This window comes from Pantherophis guttatus, chromosome 2 (genome assembly GCF_059756535.1).
Source record: "Pantherophis guttatus breed Tessera chromosome 2, ASM5975653v1, whole genome shotgun sequence".
Classification (NCBI taxonomy): domain Eukaryota; kingdom Metazoa; phylum Chordata; class Lepidosauria; order Squamata; family Colubridae; genus Pantherophis; species Pantherophis guttatus.
In genome coordinates, this window is record NC_142064.1 from 190,319,655 (window position 1) to 190,342,745 (window position 23,091).

General features: G+C 37.8%; 1 protein-coding gene across 8 annotated transcripts in view; it reads left to right on the top strand.

Annotated features, from left to right (window-relative positions):
- ACSL6 (acyl-CoA synthetase long chain family member 6) overlaps positions 1-23,091 on the top strand; it is a 108,829-nt gene that overhangs the window by 80,246 nt on the left and 5,492 nt on the right. For 5 of the 8 annotated variants that reach the window (XM_034404429.3, XM_034404398.3, XM_034404416.3 and 2 more), the window contains exons 8-19: positions 326-358; positions 2,419-2,470; positions 4,394-4,467; positions 7,199-7,276; positions 8,647-8,781; positions 13,457-13,591; positions 15,897-15,992; positions 16,898-16,970; positions 17,498-17,586; positions 19,502-19,618; positions 20,339-20,482; positions 20,994-21,095. In XM_034404429.3, the coding sequence (XP_034260320.1) occupies positions 326-358; positions 2,419-2,470; positions 4,394-4,467; positions 7,199-7,276; positions 8,647-8,781; positions 13,457-13,591; positions 15,897-15,992; positions 16,898-16,970; positions 17,498-17,586; positions 19,502-19,618; positions 20,339-20,482; positions 20,994-21,095 (1,128 nt within the window). Of the gene's footprint in view, positions 1-325; positions 359-2,418; positions 2,471-4,393; positions 4,468-7,198; positions 7,277-7,337; positions 7,416-8,646; positions 8,782-13,456; positions 13,592-15,896; positions 15,993-16,897; positions 16,971-17,497; positions 17,587-19,501; positions 19,619-20,338; positions 20,483-20,993; positions 21,096-23,091 lie in introns of all 8 variants that reach the window. The other 3 variants (XM_087883655.1, XM_034404407.3, XM_087883654.1) reach the window with 1 other exon arrangement.

Sequence of the window (23,091 nt, forward strand, 5' to 3'; positions counted from 1 at the left end):
AAGTGGTTTGCCTTTGAGTGATTCCTAGAGCTGAATGAGAGGGAAAGGCCCAAGGTCACTTAGGGCAAGACTAGAACTCACAGTCTCCTGGTTTCTAGCCTGATGTCTTAACCATTACACTAAAGTAATTCCCAATTTAATTAATAATGTTAAAAAAAATCTAAATTTGACAGCGTAAAACTGCTTTATTAGTCCAGTCTTGTCAATATATCCCAGCACAGATTTAAGTTTAAAGAAGTAAACAGCAATAGGAAACAAGTCAGGCCAGAGAACTGCTCACAGATTATCACAGATATGAATTATGTTATGTTCTTGTATTCTTCAGAACTGTGGTCGGGAATGCTGGCATGCTCCTGTAGTGAGTAAAATCCATCTTTTTCTATCTTTATTATTTTCTCATAAACGAAGGGCTAAATACACCATTAAGCGTTCAAGGAAAGAATAAAAATAACACAAGATTGTATGGGTTTGTTTGTTCACATTCCATTTCTTTTAGTGGAAAATTTAGTGGTACAGATGTTTTTGTGAATTTTTCAATAAGCTGCTTATAAATAGCACTTCAGGGATACAGGGAAACATAGCATTTAAAAATGTTGACTGTTCGTTCAGAAAAGAGACACCAGATTTGCCCAGTACATGAATGCTTTTATACAGAGAATTCCTAAATCTTCATGTGAGATATTTGGCATGTTTAGGATTAAAATAAAAAAAAAAATAATGATTTGATGCTATTTTCTACTGCCATGGAAAAATCTTACTGAGCAGAAGCTGGGTTTCTTGCTTCCCATAGTGTGAATGTCCTGTGACAAAATTTTCTGTGCAGAAAAAGGTTCTGCTTTTGTGTGACTCTTAACAGTTTATGTTTGTGTGTCTTTATAACCAATATGAGGATTCTGAGAAAAACACTCCAAAAAGTCATTGTTGGATACTTTGTACATAACTGGATATTTGGCAGTACACATTTTTGAAATCAATCAATCAATCAACCAATCAACCAATCAATCAATGTGGGATTGGGAACATCAGGGAGGTGAATTTCTCTTACTCTCATACTTAATACTCTTCTCCTCCTCCTCCCAAAAAACCTGATATTACATCATCAGAATTTGGCATGTAAGTGGCTGAATATTTATGTAATCTTCAGATAAGGACAGAAGAGTAAGAGACGTCTGCAAGATGAATGACTTCCATTCTTGTGAATAGAAGTTATTCAGTTTGGTGATTCCAAGAACTGTCCCTCTGAATATTTTCCTGAACAAAATTTAAGCTGAGAATTAAAAGCAAGAAAAACCCAAAAAAATCCAAAATGGATTCTGAAGGTATTGGGTCTCTGATATCTTATTAGCCCTATTCAGAAATTTCCCTCACCTTCAAATCCAATGCTGAGATGGGAGCTTCACCCTCTAGAGTACATACAGAGTTACTCTAGCCCCGCCCATCCATCCATCCATCCATCTATCTATCTATCTATCTATCTATCTATCTATCTATCTCTCTCTCTCTCTCTCTCTCTCTCTCTCTCTCTCTCTATCTATCTACACACACACACACACACACACACACACACACACACACACACAGCAGATGAAGACAGGATGACAGCCACAGCATAGCTATCAGTCTCTGGATAAAGGCTGACTCCCTGTCTATGCTGTCTTACAAACAGGGATGCCAGAGGGTTCTTTAGGTTCTGTCCAGCTCAGCCCCAAATAAAGGTGCATACAATTGTAGTATAAGACTTTAACATAATGGTCTATTCTCAAAAAAGTATATGCATAAATCCCTGTTGGGGCTGGTAACTCTATTGCTAAGTGACATGGTTGTAAGCAAGACATCACATGATCGTGATAAATTTACAATCTCATTGTGAAGTGCTTAAATCTCAATCACATGACTGTGGAAACCCTGCAACAGTTGTAAGTGTAGGGATCAGTTAAAAATTTACTTTCTCTGTGCCATCATTTATAGTGGTACCTTGGTACTCAGTTGCTTTCACATTCATCAGATTTGGTACTCAATGCATTTTGACGCAAAAATTTTGTCCTGATACTCATTGTTTGTTTAGTACTCAAGACACAATCTAGAACTTGTCGTTGGCTGCCTTGTGACTCACTACATTATTCCTTATGGCAAAAAATTGTTTGGTACTTATTATTTTTGATACTCATTGCGCCTCCTGGAACCAATTAATGATGCATTCTGAGGTACCACTGTAGTTTGAATGTTCACTAAATACGGCAGTTGTTAAGTAAGCTCTATCTTTATTTTGAACCAGATTTTGTGCGGGGGGGGGGGAGAAAAAGCGAGCAACACCCTATGGAAATGATTTCATTAAAAATGATATTATTTCTCTGTTTTTGAAACTGATAAATCTGATGCAAGAAATTGTATTTCTTATTCTTGTGATATTTTTTTTAGCCTCCTCACCCAGAAGATCTATCAATTGTCTGCTTTACTAGTGGTACCACAGGTAAAATTTATTACTTTAATGCTGATGAAATTTAACATAAATATAGGTTATAGTTTAACTCTTTAGACCCTTTTAAAATGTTTGTAAATAGAAATGTGTACATTTTAATTTTGATTACTTTTACATATTTTATAATATGGGAGGGTGCAAAAGCATAATGGTATATATAAATACAAGATACTTATCACCCTGACTGATCAGATATATTTTGAAAAATTAAAACATTTATACTGGTAAATAACTGGTTAAATTCAAGATTTATGTTTTTGTTTTAAAAATAAAAAAAATTATTAAAAAAAAAAGGATGGAATGACTCACTTGGCTCATTGTGAATTTAACTTCAGTTCCAGTGGATGTTAGAATTTAAATCTTGTATTCAAAGATCTTTGAACTCTGCCTAAAGCGATTTTACTAAATATTTCCCCTGTTGATCTTTTATTTATTTTACTTTTATTTTACTTCATTATTTTTGACTTGGAGCTATATGTATAGCAATTGCAATTTCCAACTAGTTTGAAAGTAGTAAGGTATCTAAATATCCCATGGACAGTTAAATACATGAGGAATGAAGGGGTTATTTCCTTCACTGCAAAAATGTATTTCCCAAAATATTAAAACGTTAGCTTGGATCTTGATAATGCTAGTTCTGATCTGTGATTTGATTTGATTTATTTAATTTGGCAAATGAAAAATCATGCTTATACATGTTTTTTTTCTCACACTACGGTACTTAATTCAGATATTTTCATTATTTCTTTTCTAAATCCATCTGCTCTATATATGAGGTATACATTTGGAAACATTATCTATTTTTAAATACATAAATACATTATCTTCACTTAGTGTTTTGGAACTTGACCTTATGAGTTCAAATTTATCTTAAGTTAAATGCAGCAAGAAAAGATCTTTAGAAAATAAAATAGGAACAAGCGAATGTCATATATTTGGATTTTCAAAGCACATTTCATTACCTCTCCTTTTGAAGAAATGTCCTTGGTTGGGAGTAATAATCTTGCCATCTCTACCTACTCTCAAATACTACATTTATTTAATGCATTCCTTAATACTTTCAAGCCTATAAATATTTGAAGGAAAACATCTTGGTTGCTGTCCATCAGATAGCACTAGGAGAATTGGCTGTGATTGTAGGAGATGACCTGACAGTGGTGTGGAAAGACTGTATTAAGTTCCAGATTCTGTACAAAGCTCTAAAACAAATCAACATTTGAACCCTGGTAGAAGCTGATTGTTTTCAAAGATAGCTCTGAAACAAACAAGGTGACTTCAGATATGTTATGCTTAAAATATGAGTGGTTATAGTAGAGCATCCTCAGCTTCATTTTAAAAGTTTGTGCTAGCCTCATACTGAAGGAAAAGGGAATCAGCAAAAAGAAGAAAAGAAAACAAGAATCAGAGAAATGATGGGTGGACCTGCTGGGGCTCCTTGTTTAGTACCTTCTACCAAATTGGGCGTGTTTTCCAAAGGATTATCATGGTGAAAATGTTGTCCTTAAATGAGGGGCAGAGATGGGAGTTGTTCATTCCTAATGTAGATGATGAGATTTCACAGTTCAGTGAAGGGAAAGCTTATGGGAACCAAGTTTCAACATCAGAACAATAATTGTTTATAGGAAATATCTGGCAGGATCCCTGAAAGTGCCTTTTGGGTATATATGAAGTGACTTATTTGATTGACCCATTTTGCCTTCACTGATACTACAGCAGTGAAAACTTCTTAAATTGTAAGTGCTAAGCAGGCATTTAAAGGCTGACAATGCACATCCTGTCAAAGATCAGTTCATATTAGCAAATAAGAAACAGATTTTGAAAGAATTCTCTGTGGTGCTGACTTCTTTGCCCATATTTCCTAGCTGCTAAATGTGAATATTTATTTGATAAGATGCTTCTTCTTCCATTTTCCAGGTAACCCAAAAGGTGCTATGCTGACTCATGGAAATGTGGTGGCTGATTTTTCAGGTTTTTTGAAAGTGACAGAGGTGAATACTCTAATTACTTTAAAACCTGACAAGAAAATGAACTATATAATTTTGGAAATAGAAACACCTACAAAATAGGAAACTGTCTTAGGAGACTGCTTGGGAGTCATGACTGTAATTTCCAATGCCATTGGTTTAAGTACTGAATTAATGCTTAATAGTAGGAAGAAATCCAATGATGATTTTTGAATTTAAGATATTTTTTTTCCTAGCAAGAAAGGATCATTCCAACTTGAGACTTGGGCATGGTTCAGGCACAAACCCCCGAAATCAGTCTAACTATAGTTAACATTGCCTTAAAACTTAAGTTACTTTGAGTGGTCTTTTTGAAACATGACTAAATTTGGATCAAGTGCAGAAAGTAGTTTGGGGAAAAGAAAATGAATTTAGAACCATAATCATTAAATATTGTTGCTGTCCACTTCAAGAACAGGTATACTGTAAATCTTCAATTTTTAAAATGGGTCAGAGAAATTTAGATGTTACTTTCTCTTGTGCCAGCTCTTTCAGCTACCAGCTGATAATGGCCTTTCTACAATGATCACTATGAGCACCTCAATCCGCAGTATACATAAATTGATTTTCGGCAATAGAAAAATGTATTTTAAAAAAATTAGACATTTTAAAGAAAAAAATAGAAATGTAAAGGGAGTCCCTTCTATCTAAAATATTTTGTGAGCAGAGCAGCAAACAGAAATGGTTAATAAAGAATCCATGTAATTTAAAGCACGGAAGCATGAACAGGCATCCAAAAAGCAAGATTGCAAGGTTAATTTTATAACATGATATTAAAAAAAAACCTGGAAGGATTCCCATCCCTTTAATGGCTGACTGATAAACAGAATTTACTTGGCTATGAATTTTGTGTTATATCTCATCCTCATAAAAGCATCACATGCTATATTCTATTTATGACTCAGACATTGCCTTATGCTAATTGGGTTCAATCAGATTAACTGTGTTTTATTAAACAAGCTGCAGTGGCTTGTTGAGACATACTACTAACCTATTTGGGATGGATTCACATAGTGCCCTAAACCAGAATGAAACCATTTCTTAGCTCCAATTATTCAGGATTTCATAGGAACCCTTTTCAGCCCTATCCCGATATGTGACTGATCTGTCACTTGTAGATTATAGCTGATCCTGAGGATCAAACAGTTATTATAGACCACAGATTTCCTTCTACTGGAGGATAAGGATAAGTCGTGCAGTCTGATTTTGTAATTGTCCAAATGCTAGCTATTTTGTTTTATTTTATTATTTTATTTTGTTATATTTATTATTTATATGCCGCCCACTCCCTACTAGAGCGACTCTGGGTGGCTTATGCTGAAAAAGGGATCTTATTATCGTAATAATAATGTTTCAGTAAATAAATAGATGGATGTTTCTATAAATAAATGAATATCCTGTCCTTCCATTATAAATAGAGTGTCTGCTAGCTAAATGGTTTGACTTGGTCTAGAATACCGTATTTTTCGGAGTATAAGACGCACCTACCTTTTTTGGTGAGAAAAAGAAGAAAAAGAAATCTGCCTCTGCCTCTGAGCAATTTTGCCTTCTTGCAGCAAACAGCAAACAGCCTGCTTTACTTTCATTTTCGTTTTCAGCATAGCTTGATTAGCACAAGGGAAAAAAATCTGTTCGAGCAATTTACCTCTTTGCAGCAAGCAGCAGAGCCCTGCACAAAACAGCTGAGAGCAAATCATCTGAGAATTGGGAGGCCAATCCAATCAGCTTGTGCTAATTAGTCTGTGCTAAAGCTGAAAGGAGCTGTTTTTTCTTGCTGTTTGCTTGCAAGGAGGTAACTGCTGTGAGGCAGAGGCCAAAAGGTGGGGGCCAGTGGGTGGGCGGGGCTACATTTGGTGTATAAGACGCATCTAAATTTTCATCCCCTTTTGGGGGGGAAAAGGTGCGTCTTATACTCCGAAAAATACAGTACATACATACATACATACACACCGGTCAACTACTAATCATCCCATCGGGGGTTGTTTTATTTGACATCTTATTACTTTCTTCTATATTTTTGTCTTATACTCTGAAAAATACGGTATGTTCCTAACCCATGTGTATGTCGACACTTGAACTTGTGGCTTAGTAATTGGTCAATTTTATTGAAAATTGTTAAATTGTTAAAAACAGGCACTTCTCTGGGGAAAACTCCAAGGAGCAAAAGTATCTGAAGTGTTCTTGGGAGCGGGCATTTTGAGTTGGCATCAGAGATGCTTGAATAGAGGGCATGATCATAGCTCAGGTCTCAGAACACACCTGCCCAGGTGTCTGGAGAAGATCGGGGTGAGGGATGTGTGTTAAAGATAAAATATGTGCCATGATGCAAACTCCATTCCTTCCATAATTGCACAATTGTGTACTTGTCATGATGCAAATATGAAAGGGCAGAATTTGCGTCAGTCATAGATAACATGATGCATGTGTTGTCATTTTGGTGTTGTGATTAGGAACGGACACCTTTGGTGCCCTGTACAGTGGAGAGAGCTCTCTGCATTACACCCTTGTGTTACTCACCACTCCTGCTAACATAGCTCCATTGGTGTCGTGGCCTAACGCATTATTTCAAACACTGTTCTCTTTTCTCACGTAATAATCTCTACCCCCCTTTTGCTCCTCTTGGTGCCATTTTTCTTTTTATTGTTTTATGACTTTCTTGTTGTGTCTTCCTGTCAGTGTTTCTTTCCTTTCTGTCTCCCATGCCCTTCATCTGCAGAAAGTGATCTTTCCGAGACAGGACGATGTACTCATCTCGTTCCTACCTTTGGCTCACATGTTTGAGAGAGTGATACAGGTAAGAAACTGTCTAGACTGACCAGGCCTTGTGGGGCTCCCTGTTGTGTTTTTTTTTCCAGAGTCAGTGGTCTCCTACATATGAGGATGTACACATTTCCTATTTGCCTTTAGCACACATGTTTGAGCGAATGGTACAGGTAAGGCCTCAGTGTCAGTGGAAGCCAACATTTTCTCCTGCTGAATAATAAAAAAGGGATGACTAGGCAATGGGATGGCCCAGATGTGCTACTAGGTCAGTGTTTTTCAAACCTGGCAATTTTAAGGTGTTTGGACTTCAACAAGCATGCTGGCTAAGGAATTCTGGGAGTTGAAATCCACACATTTTAAAATTGCCAAGATTGAAAAACACTGCACTGAATCGTAGTATAGCATTATAAGAATGACTCGCCTATGTCTGGCTTCACCCATGCCCTATCCTATTCAACTCATGAAAACAAACCATCTCCACAAACTGTGGCTTGAAGCTCTTTCCACTAATTATAGTGACAATTATCCTTAATTTAAGATTCAGAAACATGCTGAATTAGACTTAATTTCCCGACCGGCTCAAGGTTGACTCAGCCTTCCATCTTTCCGAGGTTGGTAAAATGAAGACCCAGATTGTTGAAGGCAATATGCTGACTCTGTAAACTGCTTAGAGACAGCTGTAAAGCACTGTGAAGTGGTATATAAGTCTAAATGCTATTGCTATTAATCTAAAACAGGAGGTGAACTTCTATTTTTTCCCCCTTGAATCTTGGAAGAATATTAAACAGAAACTAGGTTCTTGCATAGTTTATCTATGGTTAAAAATTACATGCAAGTCCTGCCAGTGACTGCTTTAAACCTAAAATTTCAGTTAGTCCAGAAGGTTTATTGTTTTAAAATATATTTTATTGCTTCACTTGGAAAAGCACACTTTTAATTCTCAGTTCTTTTAAAGTTGATTGTTCAAACCTACAACTTACAACTTGTAATGAACTACCTCTCTTCCAAAGATTGTCTTTCCTAAACTTCACAGCTGGTTGTTTGCCCTACAATTAGTGCTGAAATTTTTAATGGAATTTCTTTGCCGAGAGAACTTAAAATATAGAGTGGGTAGTTATCACCCATCACTGCTGGCTTTCTGAGTAAATCAGTATTGCAAGGAAGCAGATTTGGATTCTTTGATAGAATCATCTCCCCCTAATGGTAGAACACAAGACACTTGTTCTGTTATGCACATGACATGGCCAAGACTATTGGATAGGATCTTCTTATCAGGAGTTATTTAATAGTAACTTTGCAGTATCACCTATAAGAAATATGCCTGCGGAGTACTACATGGGTTTTATTTGGAGCCTATTGGGTAAAACAGGAATTAATTTGTTTCTTTTTCCTTCGTTATAGTCTGTAGTGTATTGTCATGGGGGACGAATTGGCTTCTTCCAAGGGGATATTCGCTTGCTATCTGATGACATGAAAGCTCTGCGTCCCACCATCTTTCCTGTTGTACCAAGGCTACTCAACAGAATGTATGATAAGGTACCATTTGTGTTGGCAAATTAAAGGGGGGAAATGATCTTATCTAATATGTTAGGGCTGGATGCTTCTTTCTTTCCTTAAATTCTTTGTCTGCTGCATATTTAACCTTTATGTAAGCCAGCTTACTTACTCAGAATGTTGTACCAGAAATTTGCAGTGGAATAGTACTTTCCATTTAAATGTATTTAACTACCCAACTGCTTGTTAAGTTGGATGGTATTTTTATGAACAAAAGAAACGCAAAGTATTTTATCTGCTGTTTGAAAATTGATTTTGTTTAAGAATGAGTTTGGCCTCTGGAAAAATCTATCACGTAAGAGAAAGAACCATCAGAATAATTATAATAAAAAGAATTTTAGGAAGAACAATTACTAGAATGAAATTAATTCATATAAGAATTTGTCCACTTGAATCACTCTGTTAATTGAGAAGGCTGGACTAATGTATCTGGTATATGGATACTATAGTCTAAAGGACTGCTACAGTTTTGTTCCAAAACTACTCCTGTGTCTTTTTAAAATACATAAGAAACAGTCTAATTATTATAATATTGGAATAGGTGTGTAGTATGAGGTGCTCTTCTGTCTGATAGCAAGTGAAATAAAGTTGGTTCTTCTTTTCCTATGTAAAAAGAATCCTATTCAGTAAAATGTGTTTTATTTTCAGCTATTTTTTTAGCCTTATAATTTCTAGCAAGTGTCAAATTTATGTTCTTTCTCTATATTGCATTCTCATGTTCTCCATCACCTCCATTCTCACAAACCTGTTTACCTATCTTAATGACAGCAGATTTTGCTGAAATGAGGAACAATTTCTTGCTAAATTCTGATCGCTCACATTTTGCAAATTGTCTTTGCTTGCAAAGAAGAAGGAGAAATCCCCAAAACGTTGTCATATCTTGTTCTCTCCATTCTTCTTGATCAGTACTGGTGTAATCAGTCACTATGCTGATGGTAGAACTGGAAGACAGAAAATAAGGGTAAATAATATGATGTGTAGTTGGAAAATAACCGGTAAAACATTAACCACCACACAGTGCCATAGAATTAAAGACAATAGATAAAGTGCCAAAAAAACCTGTGCAATGGCTCAATTTTGTGGCCATCACATCATATCTTCAAATGGACATGTGTGTACATATGCAAGACAGTGGTGGGATTCTACCGGTTCGGACAGGTTCGGGTGAACCATTAGCTCCGACTCTCAGCTGTGAGCGAACCGGTTCTCTCTTTCTTTGAAGTGGGCTCCCTCGCTCACCCACCCCTGCGTTATACTCACCTATATTTCTGCTTCCAAAGGCCAGCTGATTGGTGTGGCAGAGTGGATTGCCGCTCCTCAGCTGTTTTCCTTGCTCTCGGCAACGTGGAAGTTCAATTTTCTGCAAACTGTGCATGTGCACGCAGCGCGCACCTAGCGCACACGCTCAGCGAACTGGTTGTTAAACCAGTAGGATCCCACCACTGATGCAAGAGTCTGCCAAATCGTTTTTTTTTTTTTAATGCTCCTATACAGAAGTCAAACTGTGTCCAGCCTGGCTATTATGTTAAGTGAGATTTTCAATTTCTATAGATTCCTGTTAATAATGAATTCGATGCATAGAATGGAAAGGAGAATGTGAACATGCAGTCATGGGGTTGATTGGTGCCATGAGACCCCTCCCTTTGCCTATGTGAACTAATTTTAACAAGGTTTAGTTATTCTTGCCTCTGTCAATTTTTAAATATCATTTTAATTGTAAAATTTTGAAACTTAACCCTTTTAATTTTTATATTTATATTTTGATGTTTTATTGTATACCACCCAGAATCCCTCTTTGAGGAGATGGGACGTTCAGAAATTAGATAGATAGATAGATGATAGATAAATAGATAGATGATAGATAGATAGATAGATAGATAGATAGATAGATAGATAGATAGATAGAAAGATAGATTAGATAGATTAGATAAAATAATATGAGGGTTGAATCTGGATGTCTCTGTTTCTTCTTACCTGAGATTTACTGTTGCTTACAGGACTTCCAAGAGATCAGGTTTGATTTCTGTGGCCTCTATTGCCCAGGGTTTGAGCTAAGCTTGAGACCCAGAGGCTCGAGTTTTTCTATTTTACAAAAAGTGTATTCTTCCCTCCCACACACGCTTGTCTAAATGTTATCTGCAATATAAAATATTAAATATGTATGTAGAGCACAATTAGTAGCTCAGGAAGAGCTCTCTCTCTCTACTTGTGCCTCTATAGGAGCATGCTGGCAGTCTTCTGGCTAGCACTATAGGCTGACTGGACTGTGCCCACCTGCATCCTTATAAGGGGATGGGGAATAACACTGAAATCTGTGATGGTGGAGTCACCAGCAATGTTTGGGTGTGTTTTATTAGTGATGCCGTACTGTTTTTGTTTTTTTTTGTCACGTGGTGTCCACTCATGCACAAGGATTTCTGCGCATGCGCAGAGGCTTTAAATCATCGCAAAATAGCGACGTCATGACATCCACATGGGTGGGTGGAGCCTCCCGCAGCCGCTACTACCGGTTGGCCTGAGCTGTATAGAACCGGCTGAATTTCACTCCTGTTCCAATGGATGTCTAAGGAAACTTTCTGCTTTCATCAGAATGACAAAAGCAGCATTGTGTTGCTAGCTCAATCCATACAGGCATCTATGGGACATCATGACAAAGGACCAAAAGGGGTGGGTCTTGTATTGGGACAGCAGAATACCGCATTTGTCAACCCTTTGGTGTACCACTTAAGGTTTTAAGCAGCAAGGTACTTAGGATAATTGAGAAAATATTTTTTATCTACCCCTGCCCAGATTTTGCAAGTATCATTGGATAGTAATAACATCATCACCATCTTTATCAAATGCTATGTCTGATGGATGTTTCTTTGATAACACCCAGGAAGATAGTGGGTTCTCTTACGGCAATTTTTTGACTATCTTCTCTTTGAAATAAAACATATACTCCATTGCAGCTTAGGCTATTGTTCAATATTATTTTAGCCTGCATTTTAATGTACTTGTTATTGCAGTATATTTATATACAGGTAGTCCTCAATTTACAACAGTTCATTTAGTGACTGTTTGAAGTTACAACGGCACTGAAAAAAGTTACTTATGACCGTTTTCATACTTATGATTGTTGCGGCATCCCCATGGACACATGATTTACATTTGGACGCTTGACAACTGACTCACATTTATGATGGTTACAGTGTCCCAGAGTCATGTGATCCCCTTTTGCGACCTTCTGACAAGCAAAGTCAATGGGGAAGCCAGAATCACTTAACAATTTAAGAATTGCACTGATTTATTTAACAACTGTGGCAAAAAAGGTCATGAAATGAGGCAAAACTCACTTAATAAATGTCACACTTAGAAATATGAATTTTGGGCTCAATTGTGGTCATAAATTGAGGACTACCTGTATACAAATACTTATGCATTTGACAGGCAGTATATACCGTATTTTTTGGACTATTAAGACGCACCCCCCCAAAAAAGTGGGTGGAAATGTCGATGCGTCTTATAGACCGAATATGGCCCTGTTTTTTGGCCTCCTGAAACCTTCCCCCCCCCCGCGTCCTGTTTTTTCTAAAAAAAGGGGTGCACAGAAGGTTTGGGAAGCCTGCAGAGTGCTGCTGGGGGCTTGGGAGGGCAAAAACAGGATGCGTGTGGGGTTCGGGAGACCAAAAATGGGGCCACTTTTCACAAAAACAGGCCCATTTCTTGCAAAAATGGGACACGCAGAGGGTTTGGGAGGCCTGCAGAGTGCTCCTGGGGACTGGAGAGGGCAAAAACTGGACCCGCGGAGGCCAAAAACTATTTTTTTCTTGTTTTCTTCTTTGAAATCTAGGTGCATCTTATACTCTGCTGCATCTTATAGTCCGAAAAATACGGTAGTTTTGTGGGAATGATTAATGCAACATAAATGAAGTTGACTTCAGTTCTTTACTCTTTTTGTTTGTGAAACTGTATATAAAATACGATTTTAATGATTTATCCTGAAGAGTTGGCATAATTGCTGCCTTATGACAGAAATAAAAATAAAGATCAGCCACAATTGGCTTTTAAGAGGTGAAAATTTCTCTGCAGTTACCAGATGCTTTTTTATTCTGTTGCTATAATTTCCCAGATAATTATGTATAACTAAACATTAATATCTTAACTTCCATTTAAATTTTAGTTATTTAATTTCCTTGTAGAATGAAGATAAATAGAGCATAATTCAAACAATAATAGATTAGCCTTTTCCTAATAGCTTTATGGCACAGCTACTATTGAGTCCAGAAATTGTATATGACTAATGACAATTGTGAGAGTCAGTATAGTCTAGTGATTAAGGCATCAGGAGATGCCATGAGTTCTAGTCCTGCCAGCTGAGTCACTTTGGGCCAGTCACTTTCTCTCAGCCCTAGAAAGGGGGCAATGACAACCACTTCTTTAAAAAAATTGCCACGAAAACTGTGTGCATTTGTCCACAAAGTTCCTGAGAATTGGATACAGGTTTTTTTTTTTGGGGGGGGGGAGAATTGGATACAATTGAATCAAAGGGGAAAAGAAGACATTTGTAGAGTCATGTCTGCTTATACAAGTAATACATTTGCTTCTTGACAATTTTTTTTTCTGTGAAAGTAACATTTCCTTGCCTTTCTCCTTGTTCTTTTACACCTCTTTGTAGATTTTTAGTCAAGCAGACACTCCTGTGAAACGCTGGCTTCTTGAATTTGCTGCTAATCGTAAAAAAGCAGAAGTTCAAAGTGGAATCGTTAGAAATAACAGTGTGTGGGATATATTATTCTTTAACAAAATACAGGTAAGGCTTTATTAAAAACTAGATCTTGTGAGAGTCACTCACAATAGGGATGCAATTTACCCTGAATGTGTCTCAAGGCATTTAAAAAGGCTAGCTTAAATGTAGGGATGAATTCATATACTGAATTCAGATGTGATAAAAATGGGAAGATAGCTTGGTTATAATCAAGTTATTTTTTTCCTTTGGTGCAAACTTGTTGAACAGTGTTGCCTCTGGGGGAGAGGGGCACCCATACTCTATGGAAGCACCTTGTAATGAGGGTATTGGAGAGTTAGTCAACATAACTAATTTCACAGAAGTAACCATTCAAGTTAAATAAGTCTTCTCTTTGTAAGCAAGGCCTAAATATTTCAAACCAGAAAAGAAAAGGGAATATTTGTTTGTATTTTTAAACCTGTTCAATTATTGAGATCAGTACTAGAGGTGCTTTAGAAGACGCCTCAGCTGCCCCAAAATAGCTGTGAGCGCAGAAAAGGGCTTTGAGGTCCTATATAGACCTCAAATTCTGGAATATTCCCCCAAGGAAAGTGGATTTAGCCCTCATTTCCCCAGTATTTAGGAAAGTGGCAAGACTCACTCTCTGTATTAAGATTCATGTTGAGTATGTTGATTTTAATTGTATTGATTTTATTGTCATATGCTAAAACAATGGGATTTATATAGACAGCTATGTAAATCTGAGGCCATTTAAGCATAATAAATCTTCCTTAAATCAGAACTAAAGTAGAAACGTGCAGGAATTTGCTATGGGAGGAAGGAGATTTTCCATTTTTAAAAAAATTGCCCTTCTTTTCCCATTCCCCAAATATTTATCCTGGTGGATTGCTTAGCTACTTTACTTTTCTCTTTGTTTCTTTTTATTTATTTGAATTGTGTGCGGCAAGATTTGAGTTATTATTGATCCTTTTCGGCAGATTAGGGGATGTTAATAACAGTACTGGAGAATGAAGATTGGAAAGTACATTAAGTCCTGAAATACAGTACACATATTTAAATCGTCTTTGAATCTCATTAAAAAATGGGTCCCTTCATGATTTCAACCATACCCCGCTAATCTAAACAATATATAGTAACTGCTTTCCCTACTTCTTGTTTTCTTTGGGAACTGAGCTCTTTCCAATATAACTGAAAGGAAATGTATTGTGGGAACCAATAATATATTAGCAATACGGGTAGTCCTCAACTTTCTGATGTTCTGATGGGGGGTACTTGGGATCTGCATTCAAAGTCCTGATGGTTCCTTCCCTATAGGCACATGACTGCACTTTGGGCGCTGGGCAATTGGGCTGCATTTACGGTTGTTTGCAGTGTCTGTGGTTGTGTAACCATGCTTTATGATGTCTTTGCTGAAAATTGGCATTTACTTCCATTTTTTTGGCAAAACTGCATCCATAGCTAGCAATAGCAATAGCACTTAGACTTATATACTGTTTCACAGTGCTTTACAGTTCTCCCTAAGCAGTTTACAGAGTCAGCTTATTGACCCCCAACAATCTGGTCCTCATTTTACCAACCTCAGAAGGAGGGAAGGATGAGTCAACCTTGAGCCTGGTGAGATTCAGACTGCCAAACTGCTGGCAATCACCAGTCAGCAGAAGTAGCCTGCAGTACTGCATTCTAACCACTGCGCCACCATGGCTCATACCCGTTGATTAGCTTAATGACTGTGGCAGTGGCATAACAATTGCAGATTCACTTAACGATTGTGATGATTCACTTAAAAACTTCTGCAAAATAGGTTGTAAAATCGGGTTGGTCACATGGCCAACTTGCTTTATGACCATCACGAGTTACAATTGTGCTGGGCAGGCTCCATTACCATCCTAACTTGAGGATTACTTGTATCCAGGCATTCAGAACTGTAGCAAAATTTATCTTGCAAGCAGCAACGAGCAGTCCCACTTATGTCTTGGACAGACCTTTGACCTTTGTCCTTGCACATTGTGGACAGTCCTGCAGACACTTTTCTTTTAATTATTTTATTAGCAGGGCTTATATACCACTCCAGTTAAATGTGGCTCTGAGCCGTGTATACACCATGATCCAGCACTCAGATTCAGAGAAGCCTAGCAAAACAGAAAACCTAAAATCAACTCTCCCACCATTCTTGGTGCCAGAGTTTCTGGAGTCGCATATTTATCAATGCTTCCTGTAAAAGTCTTTTGGAAAGTCTGAAAGAATAGTAAAGATGGAATTAGCTTTGTGGGGAGTAAGGTTGCTTATACGGAGAATGTTGCTATTTTCTCAAAGTAATAAATGATAAGATGATACTATGTTGTATTTCAGAATTGTGTTTATCTAACAGGCAAACCTCGGTGGTTGTGTTAGGATGATTGTTACTGGAGCTGCTCCTGCTTCACCTACAGTTCTGGGTTTCCTTCGAGCGGCATTAGGATGTCAGGTAGGAATTGCTAGAGGATTATTTAGATGTACCTTTTCTGTAATTCTACCTAAGGATCAGGTGGGGATCAGATACATTCATAATAGAAATTGTCACTATTCTAACAAGATCAATCTTTTATAAGAATGTTTATGTTTTATAAGAATCGTAGGAAAGGCCAGATTTGATTTTTTCTCTCTCTCAACTTTCGCCAAATTATTAGTTTGGATCATTACAGGATGAGGCTAAATTATTATGGCAGTTGCCATTCTTCTGCCTTCCAGTTCTGCTGATTAGCTACCATCCTGAAATTATTTTTAATTTAAATTTAAGACCTTTAATGTTTTATACTGCATTTTATTCAGTATCTGTAAACCACTTTGGGCAAGATGGGCAGCATGCAAGTTTGATAAATAAATCTGTGTTTCCAGATGGTTTACAAGCCAAGCTTTTTTCCCAGGATTTTGATACAGTCACTTTCCTTTATTTAAGTAGACACATATTCAAACTCTCAGGGGTTCAAGGACACCTTGGACCCAGACTGACAATGCCCTCTTCCTTTCTTTGCAGGAATAAATGATACTTCTTCCTTAGTCCAGGCAGAGCTTACAGCATTAGCCCTCAGAAATGTTATTATTGGTGGCTATCAATAATTCAGCTCTCAGCCACTTAATTTTTTTTCCTGGCCTAGCAACAAAATCCAAAAACCTTTTCCACTCCACTTTCTTAGTTTATAAGAAGAAAGAACATTAACATTTATAATTTCTTTATTTCAAGAACAAAAAGTTTGGCTCATACAGGGGCAGTGTCAGTGACTCTGAATGATAGAATTTTCCCTTCTGAGCACAGCAGAGAACTTTACTTTTCCCAGTTTTTAAATAAAATGCTAACATTAGTGTCTAGTTTAAACAATGTTTCTTTGACAGGTTTATGAAGGCTATGGTCAAACAGAGTGTACAGCTGGGTGTACCTTCACCACTCCGGGAGATTGGACATCAGGTAACAACGAGGCAGGAGCTTCATAAAAGACAGGTGAATGTGGTCATGTAAGGTTGAAAGCACCAAGACCAGAATCCTAAAACATGCTGGCCTGCAGGACAATTATCTATTTAGGCTGCTTCTGACTCATTTAATGTCCTCTGCCAAACAGGCAAGTTCTTTTTAAAACCAATCAATAATTTACCTCCGGTGGAAAGTGTAAGTAATGCTAAGCAAAATGCTCTTATGTAAATCTCTGTAATCATGTAGCTTATTGGGATTCTAGCTTCAATATCTGTGATAAATTGCAGGTCTATTTCTGTACTGTTTTTCCGCCCTCTTCAGGGAAAGACAAACCGTGGGTGAATAGGCTGCTTCCTCTACCAATCTCACTGTGAGATACTGTGATTTTGTAATTAATTTTTTTCACTCAATTACACATACCTGACTTCCACTATTTCATTAATATGCAGATAACTATGTGATAATGATCTGCTGTGGTTTTTACTTTTTTAAGAAAACCACATATTTCTTCATTTGATTTTCAGGCCATGTTGGAGCACCTCTGCCTTGTAATTTAATTAAACTGGTGGATGTTGAAGAACTGAATTACTTTTCTTCCAAAGGAGAGGGAGAGGTAATGTGTGTGTACAGTATTGGTACTTCTTCATTTCTGTTTCTTAGCTGCAGATTTAAATGCACCATTTATCATAAATAAGAGCTGTAGAATAGGAACCAAAATACAGCATTTCAAGATGTTCCATTAAACTAGATTGAAAAGGAATTTGCTAGATGTAAAGCAAATGGTCAAGTCACGTTCTTAACTTTCTTTTTAAAAGGTTTTGATGGTCCACTTGATAGTAACAAGAATGTTCCTAACCAATATGGGAAGGAACATGGATTGCTCTCTGCAATATTAAAGCACTGTAGGTTATAGGGTGGCCTATTATATCTTCCTGCATTAATGAAAGTCAGTCCTTGCAAGCTTTCTTAGTGTAGTGCAGTGTTTCTTAATTTCTTTTCTCACTGCACCAGGGATGGGTTCTACTTACTTTTACTACTGGTTTGCAGCAAGGCAACCACAGAAGCGTTTTGATGACGTCAGGGTTGGTGGGCGGAACCTCCCACCAGTTTTACTACGACCTGGGGGCAACCTACCACTGCACTGCATTCTTTCTACCTTTAAAAATTATGAAGGATCCCCAAAAGATCTTGTTTGTATGAGTTATATTTATTAATATTTGCCATATTAAAATTTTTAATTGATGAATTTGTAGAATGTTTGTTGAATTGTTTCAAAAAACAGTATTAAATCCATTAGATATTAATATACTGTATTATATTTTATTCACAAATAAATCCCTTTAACAAATAAAATATAATAATAATAAGAGTGACCTTGTTTTACATGATTGCAAAATATCTTCAGTACCTGGCAAATATTTTTGATTTTGCAGACTTCTGAGAAGGTTTTGGAGGACCCCCCAGTGGTTCTTGGGGCAATTTAAGAAATACAGCAATCCCTTTTGCTTTTGCTGCTCCAGAACTGGTTCTCTGAAAGTAATGTCAAAAGAAGACTTTCTGGGAGTGAATATGGAACCCCCAAACCTCCCTGGCCTGGTTGCACTCACACTGGGCTATGGTGGCCAATTACCTGCCCACCAAGCTCCCTGGGACTTGCAATTTCCTGCCAGCTTCCCCATTGAGATTGCTTTTTGGAAGTAAGCAGGAAGTTGCCAGGAGGTCCTTGCTTAATGATGGCAGTGGGAACTTCTGGGATTGCCATTGCTAAGTGATGCAGTCACATGGCATTGCACGTTATGACCTCATTGTTTAGTGATGGAAATTCCAGTCCCAATTACCATTGTTAACCAATGCTAATTGTAATCCATCTGCATAATAGTGATAGTAGAGCAGAGAACAGTTGTTCACCTCTTATCAGGGTTAGATCATTATTTATTACGGTTCGTCGCACAGTCAGCCAGATGTTAATCTGGATTTGGCATTTTTATTCACTTATTGAGTCCTTAAGGATCTAGGATAGGCAGATGTGAAAGTTGATGATATTAAAGGCATCATCACAGGATGTAAGCTGTTCCGAGTAAAGCTGTCTTTTGTAATTGAGCGGTGATTTTGTCAATGCCAGCAGTATTCAAGTGGTGCTCCAGCTATTTTGGGATTATTATTATTATTTATTAAACTTGTATGCCATATTGATTAGTACTTGTTTGATTTCTATCAAAATTTTATTTATAATACTCTACTCTGCAAAATTCAAACAACTTTTGGCAGCTTACAGGCAATGGTGAATAAGGCTGGCAGCACTGGCTTGCTGAAGCAGTTGGGGATATCAGCCCAAATTAATGTTTGAAGTCCCTTTACAGTCTGTAAATGCTTCTTTATGGGAGATTGCCATATTAGTCTCTTGCCCTAACAGCACATAACCTAATTAGTTCTCATTACAAAAATGTTTGCTTCACATCTAGCAGCTGTTTTGTAAACAGTAAACTCTTTACTACTCTTACTGTTAAGAGCATGTTGATCTCTTTCAGATCTGTGTCAAAGGTCCCAATGTTTTCAAGGGCTACTTAAAAGATAAAGAGAAAACAGCTGAAGCCTTGGACAAGGATGGCTGGCTTCATACAGGGGACATTGGAAAATGGCTGTCTGTATGTACTGAACTGCTAACTTCATTACTGCATTAAGAATAAAGTTGAAAAGCAACATCTTCATTGATTTGGGCCATTTTTGGAAATAATGAAGGGATAAATAAGTTGGGCACCAGTATTTATGTATATATAGATGACGACATACTGTAATGTAGTAAGGAAGTTATGAGGGTTTCTCCAGGGAGATTTGAGTTTAATTTGTTCACCCTTTTGGTGGTTCAGGTTGTTGTTATTTGTTAGCTTTATGGTCATTTCTCCATGAACTCAGTCAGAGGGTGGGAAGTACCCTTCATTGTCTCCCCAATTCCAATCTTATGAAGTAGGTTGAGTGAGACAGATTGACCACAAATGACCAAATCTCTATGGCTGAGGATGGATTAGAACCTAAATCTCCCCAGTCCTCCTGCAAACTGAGCCACTACAACACATTGACTCTTTTATTGAGGGGTCTTCAGAGAAAAGACAGACTATTCATGTAATTGAATACAGTGTTAAGATTGTGATCCCAAAACCATTTACTAGATGGAAAGCCTCATTCATAATAGCAGATTTTCTTTCTGTTAAGGAAGTATAGGGTTGTACTGTATGCTGCCAGTTTTCCTAAACTGTGGAGATAATTTTAACTCCTCTTACCATTCCCAAAATGTAAAATAAATTGAAAACTATTGCCTAATAATTTTTCTTAGATCAATGTAATTGGTTTTTTTTGTTTACTCACAGAATGGGACACTAAAAATCATCGATCGAAAAAAACATATATTTAAATTGGCTCAGGGAGAATACATTGCACCAGAAAAAATAGAAAATATCTACATTCGTAGTGAACCTGTCTCCCAAATATATGTGCATGGAGATAGTTTACAGGTAACTGTTGGCACTTCTGTATTTTAGTCAAGTTTCTCTTCCTGTTTTATAATTTGAAATCTCTTTTGTGACTTCCTGTAAAGTTAAGCAAAGTAGATAGCTCTTTTCTTCTGTGGTACACTACTTCCGTATTACAAGTGTGGCATAGTTGTCTCAAGATAATTATTTGTTTTCTTTTCACATATATGAAATATAGGTACATTACTTTATGCCTAGTATAATGTGGAGAATGGATATTGCCTGATGGTGCCACAAGTCTTCTGGAATAAGTTCAGTTATTAGAAACTGCTATTTTGCTGATGCAAGAGGCATTTCAGAATAAGTAGCAAGTGGAGGTGTGCAAACATTTTCAAATTTGAAATGACCCATTTCAGTTGTTTTGAGCATGAAACATCTGTTTTCATTTAATACATCTGCTTTCATTCAATAATGGCTGGTTTAACCATTTGGGGACCATGGGACTAAGCTGAAAACCTGAGTCACAAATATGGCTTCCAATTTTACCTTGCAGGCCTTTCTGGTGGGGATAGTTGTACCAGATGCTGAAGTCATGCCAGGTTGGGCCAAGAAAAGAGGCTTTCATGGAACTTTTACAGAACTTTGCAGCAATGAGGTACGTGCTCTTCTGCCTATGCTTTCTAGTCCAAATACACAAGTACAATGCTCCTTTAGCAAGATTATGCAAGTAAGAGGCACAGATGAAAATTTTAGTTGGATCAGAATTTCTCAGGCTACTATAAAGAATTCTGCGGGAGACAGCTTTTGTTAAAATGAAGGGTACAACATGATAGCTTGTAACAACTTCCTAAGAATGGGAAGGAGATTACTCTGAATGGGTACATTATGCAGAACATGATGTAAGAAGGGCCATATGTATGCAATTGTACATGTCAAATGTTTGGAACACCATTCATGCTCTATGAGTTAATGTCTGATGTCATAATAGTGGTACAACTTAAAATATTTCATATAAACAATTCATTTATTTAGGAGGCCACCTAACTCCAGAATGACAATAGATAACTATCAAAACCAAAAATCAGTAGAGGTAGAATCTGAAACTTTCAGTCAATATCCCACATTAAAAACAAACAACAGAGCTCTATTCCCAAAGCCTGGGAGAACAATTATATCAGGAAGGAGCATGGAAACTTCATTAGGATGGGAGCTACTGGATTAATGAGTAGGTATCATTCTGCAGGTGCTGTAATAAGAGAAGGTATGTTTCTTGGACCTGGTTAGATCCCATGGCTTAATTCAAGGGACCTGAAGTGTAACCAAGTCTGCTCTGGATTCTAGAATTAGAATTCTGTGGTAAACTGCTGGTGGCTCAGCAGACTGATAGCACTGTGATTAACACCAGCTGTCTGCAATTACTGTAAATTCGAATCTCACCAGGCTCAAGGTTGACTCAGCCTTCCATCCTTTCTAAGGTAGGTAAATTGAGGACCCAGTTTGTTGGGGCAATAAGCTGACTTTGTATAAATATACAAAAGTATGAAGGCTATTGCTTAACGCATTGTAAGCCGCCCTGAGTCTCCGGAGAAGGGCGGCATATAAATCAATTTTTTTTTAAAAAATGTAGATGGTTTCATCAAATTCCTTTGAAGAAAGATTAGTATCTATGGCGGGGGTCCCCAATCTTTCAGACCTCAGGGACCACTAAATTCATAATTTTAAATACCACGGACCACTAATATGATCTGCCTAATGACCGGCTGGGTGGCTGTGGCTAGTTGGTCATGTGACTGGGTGGTGTGGCCAACTCGATGTTACTCACATCGGGGAGTGCCTCATCGGCCTCTACTCACCCCTCCCCTGCCAGTTACTCCTCGCCTCCCCGCCCGGGCTCCTTAGGGCCCCAACAGGAAGCAGTTGTTGGAGCTAAGCAGCCATCACGAGATAGAGTTGGCAAAACAGCTGGCTTAGTTCAAATTGGATCTGACCGAGAAGGAGGCTCAGCAGAAGCACCTCACTGAGGACTACGAGCATAGGCTTTCCAAGCAGAGGGAAGACCTGCAGGAGTGCAAGGCCAGGTACCTGCGACTGGAGGCTCAGCGGGCTGAGATGGTCAATCAGTTCCAAACCATGATGCAGTCCCACTGGAACAAGGCCCTCCGGCTCTTCGCCACCAGCACAACTTCCCTCCAGCCTTTGCCCAAAGCCCCGCACTAGGAGGCTGAAGCAGACCCCAAGTCGGAATTTCTGCCCCACTCCAACCTGCACAAAAAGATCCCGAAGGGGGAGACTCTCTGCAGAAACACAAATGTTCATTGCATGTATCCGGCCCAGGGGCCATAGTTTGAGGACCCCTGATTTAGTGCAATATAAAAACATGCAAATAATTTTTCTGCCGACCACCAAAATTTTCTCATGGACCACCAGTGGTCTACGGACCACCAGTTGGTGACTACTGATCTATGGTACTCCTGCTATGAAGACATTGCACATATCCTCTTTGATTGCAAACTATATTCTGCAGAAAGGAGAATTTATTTAGATTATTTAAAAACTAAAAATATACTGCTCAAAAAAATAAAGGAAACACAAGCAGAAGACATCCGAGATCTGAATGAATGAAATAGCCTTATTAAATACTTTGTTCGTTA